We start from the raw sequence: 9,562 nt of genomic DNA, 5'->3' as shown, positions 1-9,562 counted from the left end.
AAACACAAAGGACAAGAGGAGAGGTTCACACCACAACGACTGGACCTCTCCTCTTGTCCTTTGTGTTTTTGACTGGTTTTTTCGTTCAAGTATGTACCAACTGGCCCAGATTTCAACCCTTCTGCAAAGGGGAATGAATAATAATATAAAAGAGATACTGCAAAAAAAAAAGGAAAGAAGAGCAAGAGAGGAAGCGGAAGCTCGGTGCAGTGTCAATGGGACGGCCGTCAGCACTATACTGCGACGCGTCTGGTGACTCTCGTACATCTCCGAGCGTCATCGTTCGAGAATACCGCCCCTGGCCTCTACGAAGGCCGTGCAGAAAGAAGAGCGATTGACGTCACTGACTGCAATAAACGGGGCTCTTTTATTAGTACACAACGCGTGTGTCGCATGCATTATAACAGTTATAGCGGTACCCCAAGGGTCCCTTCACACAGTGCGGAAAATAAAGAACAGCTGGGCTTGACACCAGGACCGGAGGCTGGAGTGATGCCGGAGGATGGAACCTGCGACCTCCGGCCATTTGACACGCGTGGCGTGTGAGCACGAGGATTAGGGAGAACAAGGGAGGGGGGGGGGTAGGCGAGGGTGTCGGGAGGCCTTTCGTGGGGACTGTGGGGAGAGAGCCGCAGCGTCACGTAGATCGTCTTCCGTCGCGGGACGCAGATTAGCTCGACACCCGCATTCTCTGTGCTCCGCCGTTGCATATGCCGCGCGCTCGCTTTCTTTCTTTTCTTCTTTCTTTGCTACATTCATGCCGTGCCGCTGCGTCTTTTCGTGGTCGCTTGGAAATATGTGCTTCTTGTCCTACGCTTCCGCGTGGTCCCACGTCCACTGAACCTGGCACTCGGGGGTTCGTAAGGATGCGTTGAAGCTGGATCCGCACGACGGACCCACTCCTGCGGACGAGCATGACGTGGCTTAGTTCCGCCGAATCACATCGCAGACGGGTCGCCATAGTGATGCGATTCGTTGCACCTCAGTTTCGTTGCACCTACTGAATTGTCGATCCGGCCTGTCGTGTGAATCCAGCTTAAACGGGAGCTGAAGCGATCTTCAAAGCCTCACGCAGTGTTTTTCGTGGGGATATTCTAACGCTAAACTTGCGTTTCTTTGTGCAGAGGCGCGCTACCAAGTCGCTCTGAAAAAAAAAGAAAGAATATACAGGGATTCCCAACTATCATGCACCAAGATTTGAAAGCAGGCAAATGACCACGTAACTGGACAGAACCAAGATAATGTTGTGTGCCGTCGCTTGGAGACGCTCAGATTATTTTCTTGCATTCCGCCTGATTACGTTAGTCCGAATTAATTAATCACCTTCTCAAATATTATAATTAGATGAAAAGTGTCAATGAAAAATAATGTACAGCAACATGAAAAACTCCCGATGCAGCTTTCTGAAGCTCAACATGTGCCGATTTAATGTGTTTTCCCGAGCGTTAAAGAATCCGCGAATACACGCAAAATAGCCGCGTGACTGGCCGCTCGAGGCACTTTGCGTGCATTCGCGGGTTCTTTCACACTCGGAAAAACACTTTTATGTAGCACGTATTGAGCAACAGAAAGCTCTACCGGGAGTTTTTCATGTTGCTGTACATTCTTTTTATTGAAACTTGTCATCCAATTATAATATTTGAAAAGTTTCTTAATTAAGTAAGACTAATGGTGTAATCAGGCGGAATCTAAAAAAAAAAAAAAATCTGAGTACCTCCAAACGCCTCACACTAAATTGAACAGAGCTGATTCTGTTGATTGGCGGTGATTACAAACACAAACCTATACGAATCCCGTGCAACTTACAACTTTATACTGCGAGATATACGACAGCTATGTATGCAATCTATGCAAGTCTGCTAGATCCATCCTTCAACACTTGTTGTGGGGGTGTAAAATATATCAAGATAAAATGGCAGTCTGCCCGGAAAATCCACGGCCGCTGTGGTCGGCCGCGCATGTTCAGCTCAGAACTCCAAGACCCACTTTGGGCCGTCCGGCGAGCCATGGAGGCCGTGCGGGAACAACAGCTCCCAGTGGCCATCTATGCGGCCCCAGGCCGGGGCCTCCCAATCTACGAATTACAAATAAAGCTATATCACTCACTCACTCACTCACTCACTCACTCACTCACTCACTCACTCACTCACTCACTCACTCACTCACTCACTCACTCACTCACTCACTCACTCACTCACTCACTCACTCACTCACTCACTCACTCACTCACTCACTCACTCACCAAGTGACAGAAAGCAACATTACCTGTTTCTGTCCAGTTACGTGGCATTTGCGTATTTTTAAATCTTGGTGCATGATAGTTGGGACACCCTGCACATATCACGCCCCTGATCCGGGTCAACGGACACGTACGATAAGCTGTAACGGAAAAGGCCGACAGAATTCGCTGAGCACTGGATATCCCCCAGTGAGGACACCATTATTCCGGAGCAGCCAAATGAAGGCGTCCTATTTGAACGCACGATTTTCAGTTTCGTCGCGCTTGTACGCTCTTTTGCAACTCGAACGTTAGGTTGTTGTACTAGGACGACATGCGCAGAGGAAGACCGAGGGCTCCTTTTAATAAATCAGTAGTAATTGAAAGAGTCACAAGGCCATACAAATGGCCCAAGACTAATCATATTTCGGCATGTATTAGCGCTACGGCAGATTCATTGACAAGACGGTGCACGCTCATCGGAGTCGCATGCATGCAGTTCCCTTTTCGTATAATTCCATCAGAGTCGTTCGAAGTCTAGCCTGATTAACATTTGCCGATATCGCGGCCGCATCCCAATGTAGTGTAATATTGTTGCAATAACGCTCTTGCTTTGATCACTTTGTGGATCGCGCGAGCATCAAATTGCTTGCCCATAAAGACAGACCTGCAACAAATTGATTGACCGATGGGACCGGAACTTAAGGTTGGTTCTATTTACCTGTATGTACCATAGACCATAACGAAATGTACTGAAATTTCTTTATCGTTTCATTTCTTTTCTTCGCTTTGCTTGCTGACAGTATAGTGACATCATTATTATCGTTTCACCCGAAGCAGTTACGCCATTTAAATGCCGAAGTTGCTTTATGAGAATGCTAAACTTGAGTTATAAGCCTTTCACGAACGATACGAGAGCGCCCCGGTCCGATGCATTCATTCCGGCATCCGTCGTATCCTCCTCCATGCAAACGAAATTTATTTTCGCGGTAGAGTCGTAAAGGTGTCAGCAACACGCGTTTCGTAACGAGCACCGATGCGCGAGACTCAGCGAGCGAACGCGCACAAGCCACTGCACCCTTGCTCTACGGTCACCCACGCTAGGGTGGCTAGAATTGTGTTCTAGCCACCCTACCCACGCTCCGTCTTCTCTGCGTCCGAGCCCCATTGTTTGTTCTCCCGCGCATGACGTCGTTTGCGGGCGTGCTAGCGCACACCCTTTGCCGTAGTGCTTGCGAGCGGCTTATGCTTTCAGACTGCAGTCTAATATATAGAAATCACGTTGCGCGTTACTCACGTAGCGAACGCGTCGTTATGCGACTACTTATTGGATACTTGCGGTGACGCCTATTCTTAGAGACGTTACGGCAATAATCCGAGTCTTACAATTTAGAAGGTTTATAGCATGGCCGCACTGCCACAGTTATGACCGCGCGTCCACGTTGTGTACAACGTTCGCAAGGGTCGCAGTCAGCTACTGCGCCTTCACGAACAAGTTACGTAGGTATGTTGTGCATTAGTTGGGACTGGACAACCGACCATTTGCGGCATCCGCTTTCTCTATGAAACGTCCGCTACGCGACTGCAGCCTGCAACGAAGGACGCTCAGTGTGAGAAAACACTTTAGCAGTCCTCAGTTTGTTTATCCCTGAAATGTGCTCTCTTTGGGAACACGTGACCTAATCACAGCCGGTAAGTTAGCCGTTCTTTAAGGAAATAAACTGGACTCAACTGAACTGAACGTTAGGCCTATGTGTGCATAACACGGTGGTCTATAGCGCCCACCCAGACCAATTCCGACATCTAGTCCCGAATAGGATACCGAATCTGAGGTCCCTGTAGCCCTTATGCGCTGAGGCATAGAAGGGTCATAGCGCATATCGCCAGTTTGGGACCCGTATTTACAAAACTTCTCTTATGTAAGGGAGCTTCCTCATTTGCCAGCGTTCCGGCACTCGCTGTTCGTGATAGTGATCGTCGTGATAATAATGAAACGACCACCGCGCTGGTGGCCAATCGCAGAAGCCGCTTAAAGAAGAGAATTTTTGCGAATGCGGGAGGCCAGAGATAGCTACTTCAGCATCGCGAAGCCGCGCTAGCGTAGACATGCGCGTTTGGTGGATCACGGCATTATGCGACACCGTGATGAACCAAAACGCATTGGAAAAAGCTCTCTCGTCCCATCGATCTTCTCTCCGAAAAAAAAAATATAATGTACAAAAATAGATTCGCGATGATAAGCCTTTTGCTGCCGATATGTTTTTTCCACGGATAAGTGGAATGCATTCAGTCGTCACAAGACGCCGCACCTTGCTCTTGTTCGCGTCCATGCCTTCACGTGCCTTCACGTTTACGCTACGCTAAAACGCTCTAAATTTTGTCCGTTCGTACACGTATTACCGTTTGCAAATACCGGGAACGTGGACGAAACCATGACCCACTGATGGCGACAAGTTGGGACGCTGAATTCAACCAGAGCATGCATAATTACTACTGCCGCGACAGACTCCGTTTCGCTTCTCTGCTAACGTAATATACACGCATGTATGCATACGAATTGGCTCTTTTCACTTCAACGAGAACACTCAGGCAATCCACTTCAAGCTGCAGTGCTCCCCAGTTGTACCCACTGATCTGATCAGTGGTTGCACCCGTCAACCTGTGCAGCATTCCGCAAACGGTAAGACGCGCAGACAATGGAGAATTTTAGGTCAGGGAACGCAAGGGGTTTGCGTTCCCCCTCCCCCCGTTACGCTCACTCGATCCCCTTCGGGTAACAGGCTCTCTCTCTCTCTCTACTCGGGCAGCTGTTCCGAGCACAGCGAACGACAGTGGCACGCGTTCCCGGCGGAGTTGCTCGTGCGAAGACGCTCGCGGTGGTCGCTGCACGCGTGCTGGTGCGCCGGCGGCGGCATGGGCGGCGGCGGCGCCTAGAGCGGGGCGACCACCTCGCCCGTGTACGTGGGCGACTCGCCCGGGGGTGGTGACTCGCTGGGCTGGCCTCGCGGATGCGGCTCGCTGCTCGTCGAGCCGGACAGGGCGCGCACGATCTTGGGGTTGTACAGCTTCGGGTCGGACACCATGCGCACGAAGAAGCTGCGCCGGTAGCGCAGGCTGTGCTGCTTCCGCTCCAGCACGAACACCTCGTCCGCCGACTCCTCGCATATCTTGGCCTCCTGCGGAAGACGCCGGCGGCAAGGGCGCGTGAGATCGATCGCCGCCGTCACCGCCTCGTCAGAAAACCGGCGATCCTCTGGTTCGCCACCGGAAAAATCGGTTTACGAACCGCAATTCGTGAAGATTCATTTCCCGTTATTTTGTTACGGTCTGTCTCGCCGAGGGGATAGTCAGTGCAATAACAGTGGCTCGGTGGCGTCCGAGCCAATGTGGAACGACGAAAGGAATGAAATGTAATAGATCGTTGCGAGATACCACCCCGGGGGGGGGGGGGGGAGAGTAGGGTTATTCTGTAACAGTCCATCCACCTTGTGGACTGTCCATTTCGGCCACTGCTGATTGGATGCAGCTCTACGAGAGAGGAGGAGACGAGCGGCTCTAGCCAATCAGCAGCGGCCGAAATGGCTAGGTGGACTCTTATAGAATACCCCCCCCCCCACCACCACCACCACGAGCACATCACAATTGGATTTCTCCGCTCTTTCTATGCATGCGCGAGGAGCATCGGTTGCGAGAGAGAAATGCGGGGACTTTTGGTGCTTAAAATTTCTCTTCACCTAGGTACTACGGGGGAGAAAGTTGTTAGCTCCGTTTGTCTCTAGCCGAGCTGGCAGCACAGAATCGACAGAATCCGTGGCCGGCAAGGCGAAGAAGCCGTGTCCAAGGTGTGTTTGATGCTATTTTGTTGCGACGGTAGCATATTCAATTTTTATAGTCGCAGGGGGACACGTTTGGAAGTGAGGTGTCTTCTCGGATGACTTTAGTGGCAAAGCGTTATTACATTGTGCCGATGCATTGTTCATTAGTGTCGTTGAGCATACCACACACTTTAGGGGAATCGCGGCAACGGAAACAGTTTATGAATTCAACTGTGGTGCCGATGCATGAGTTCTTAACGTATATATATATATTTATTATGGGATTTTACGTGCCAAAACCACTTTATGATTATGAAGCACGCCGTAGTGGAGGTCTCCGGAAATTTCGACCACCTGGGGGATCTTTAACGTGCACCTAAATGTAAGTACACGGGTGCAGTTCTTAATGTAAATGAGCATACAACACACTTGGAGATTCGTGGGAATGGAACATATAGTACTCTGTATGGGAAAGTACTAAAACTTACGTCGCCATGCAGTCTGAGCCGTAGATCGTTGTGAGAGCTGTACAGCCACACTGGCAAAACACTACGCCCTGCGGATGAATACGGAAGAAATGTATGCTAAAGAAAAATGATCGTCGTGCAATTTCATAGCAGTAGACCCTTGTGAAAGTTGTACAGTAACACTGATATTGGCTACGTGGCGCTGATTCGTAGCGATTCTGAGGTTCGTGTGCGCAAGGGTAATTAATGAAGGAGCGCGTTTTGCTAATCCCGGCAGTTACGATGTCTAGCTCATATACGGGGCGCTCTATGTGGGCGAAACAAGAGCTCAGGTCGCTACTACCGCGTGCGAAATAGCTCTGAAGGCCTGCCAGTGCACTTGTTCGGCGTCTCCGTGCTTGTACTGCGACAGGAGATGTGACGGCAGGTGTGCACGTATATCACACTATATCCTCCGACAGTGGCCGCTTTCCACTTTTGGTATACTTCGCCGCAATACACTGCACATGTTTGATTGCGCGACATTTGTGCCTTACGGCGAAGCTGACTTTAGGCAAACGGCTTTATGCAACGCTCGAGCCATCTTGTCCGTCGCTGCGGATAGAAAACGCATACACGTTCAAGCTATTTGAGCTGCATCATTTTGTCGATGTTACTAAATGAAGAGGATAACGTATTCCTGTGTGGATGATTTAAAATTGATAAAAGGCCTGGTAACCTATGTGCAGTCAGTCAAAAAACACTATTTATGCAGGCGTCCACGCTTCTGTAAAAAAAAAAAAATCCAATGCAGTGATGAACCTCTGGAGATGGATCCGCACCTATGTAAGTACAGTCGGCTTCTGAGTCACAAAGTAGGAGCTGAAGACAACCTTCCATTACATGGATAACTTGCCTTGTATGAAAACATTGTTTTCACCTTTTTGCTCTCCTGTTCGCCACATAAGCATTGCGTATTGAGACGAAGTCTCACTGTTTAGTGCAATGCGTTTGTCATTGGCTGACCACAAATTAATCGCTATCAATGTCGTATAATGAGCATCAAAAAGTTCTCTTCAGCTCCTCCTTTATGACTGATGAGCCGCCTGTACTTACATAGGTGGGGATCCACCTCCAGAGGGTCACAAAGTAGGAGCTGAAGACAACTTTCCACTACATGGATAACTTGCCTTGTATGAAAACATTGTTTTCACCTTTTGCTCTCCTGTTCGCCACATAAGCATTGCGTATTGAGACGAAGTCTTACTGTTTAGTGCAATGCGTTTGTCATTGGCTGACCACAAATTAATCGCTATCAATGTCGTATAATGAGCATTAAAAAGTTCTCCAGCTCCTACTTTATGGCTGATGGCTGATGGCTTTAAGCCGGCTGTGCTTACATAGGTGCGGATCCACCTCCAGAGGGTCGATCATCACTGAATTGCATTTTTTTTTACAGGAGCGTGGACATCAGCATAAATAGTGTTTTTTGACTGACTGCACATAGCTAGTTACCAGGCCCGTATATGAGCTAGACATCGTAACAGCCGGGATTAGTAAAACGCGCTCCTTCATTAATTACCATTGCGCACAAGCACCTCAGGATCGCTACGAATATGCGCCACGTAGCCAATATCAGTGTTACCATACAGCTTTCACAAGAGTCTACTGCTATGAAATTGCATGACGACCGTTCTTCTTTAGCATACATTTGTTCCGTATTCATCCACAGGGCGTAGTGTTTTGCCAGTGTGGCTGTGCAGCTCTCACAACGATCTAAGGTACGGAGTGCATGGCGACGCAAGTTTTAGTACTTTAACATACAGAGTACAAAATGTTCCATACCCACGAATCTCCAAGTGTATTGTATGCTCAGTTACATTAAGAACTAGTGCATCGGCACGACGTAACGCGTTGCCATTAAAGTCATCCGAGAAGACGCCTCACGTCCAGACGTATCCCGCTGCAACTATCAGGATTTAATTAGCTACCGCCGCAAATAAAAGAGCAACAAACTCGCATCGGCACGGCAGTCGAATTCATAAACTGTTTCCGTTCCCGCGAATCTCCTGAAGTGTGCGGTATGCTGACCTTGCTCAACGACAGTAATGAACAATGCATCGGCACGATGTAATGCTTTGCCACTAAAGTCATCCGAGAAGACAACTCACTTCCAAACGTATCCCCCTGTGACTATAAAAATGTAATATGCTGCCGTCGCCACAAAATAGCATCAAACTCACCTTGGACACGGCTCCGCCTTGCCGGCGACGCATTCTGTTGATTGTGCTGCCAGCTCGGCTAGGGACGAACGGAGCTAACAACTTTCTTCCCTGAAGTACCTAGGCGAAGAGAAATCTCAAGGACCGAAAGTCCCCACATTTCTCTCTCGCAACCGCTGCTCCTCGCTCATGCGCAGAAAGAGCGGAGAAATCCAATTATGATGTGCTCGTCCCTCCCACCCCCTTATTTAGCACGACGGCGAATTTCCGCTTAAAGTTAACGTACAAGCGCAGCGCCGTTAGCGGACTCGCGCATGGCGTTACCTTTTTTTGGGTGGAGGAATGGTGTTATTCAGAGAACATGTGCTGTGACATTTTCTAATACGTACGCCGCATGAACCGTCATGTTGAATTTACTTCATGGGAAAGTAATAGAAAAGGTGGGTTGTGACAGTCAGTACAAACAGAGCATCAAAACAAAAATGGACAAAGTCAAGAGCATCCAGGATATCACCAAAGCGTCATTTAATCCAGTTCGTGAAAATGACACTAACCAAATATGTTAAGCACGCTTAACCAGTAAGGTATCTTTTGAAATAATCTTTGCATTTCTTTGGCTAAAGAATGTTATTACCGCGGGAAATGAAGACCGGACTTACCTTTTTCAATCACGCACCAAACCGTGCACCGCGCTGATGACAACAGTATGATGTCACGCATTTTACAACATGCTGGCCTCTTACTGTTTCGTGTAGGCAAACTTCTCTAAAACAAGAACAACGACAAAAAGAAAGGACGTCCTCGATGAAATACTCTACCAAGGAAAGTTTCTTCACGCGGTTGCACCCTTCTCCAACGGGA

The 9,562-nt window shown here is 48.8% G+C and overlaps 1 protein-coding gene across 4 annotated transcripts in view; it reads right to left on the bottom strand.

The window, feature by feature from the left end:
* Window positions 1–2,282: 2,282 nt before the first annotated feature.
* LOC142576166 (aromatic-L-amino-acid decarboxylase-like) overlaps window positions 2,283–9,562 on the bottom strand; it is a 147,417-nt gene continuing 140,137 nt past the window's right edge. For all 4 annotated transcript variants that reach the window (XM_075686141.1, XM_075686143.1, XM_075686140.1 and 1 more), the window contains one exon: window positions 2,283–5,394. In XM_075686141.1, coding sequence (XP_075542256.1) covers window positions 5,149–5,394 — 246 coding nt within the window. In that variant the 3' untranslated portion in view covers window positions 2,283–5,148. The remainder of the gene's footprint in view (window positions 5,395–9,562) is intronic.

This window comes from Dermacentor variabilis, chromosome 3, assembly GCF_050947875.1.
Source record: "Dermacentor variabilis isolate Ectoservices chromosome 3, ASM5094787v1, whole genome shotgun sequence".
Lineage (NCBI taxonomy): Eukaryota > Metazoa > Arthropoda > Arachnida > Ixodida > Ixodidae > Dermacentor > Dermacentor variabilis.
This window is presented reverse-complemented; position numbering and strand designations above follow the sequence as displayed.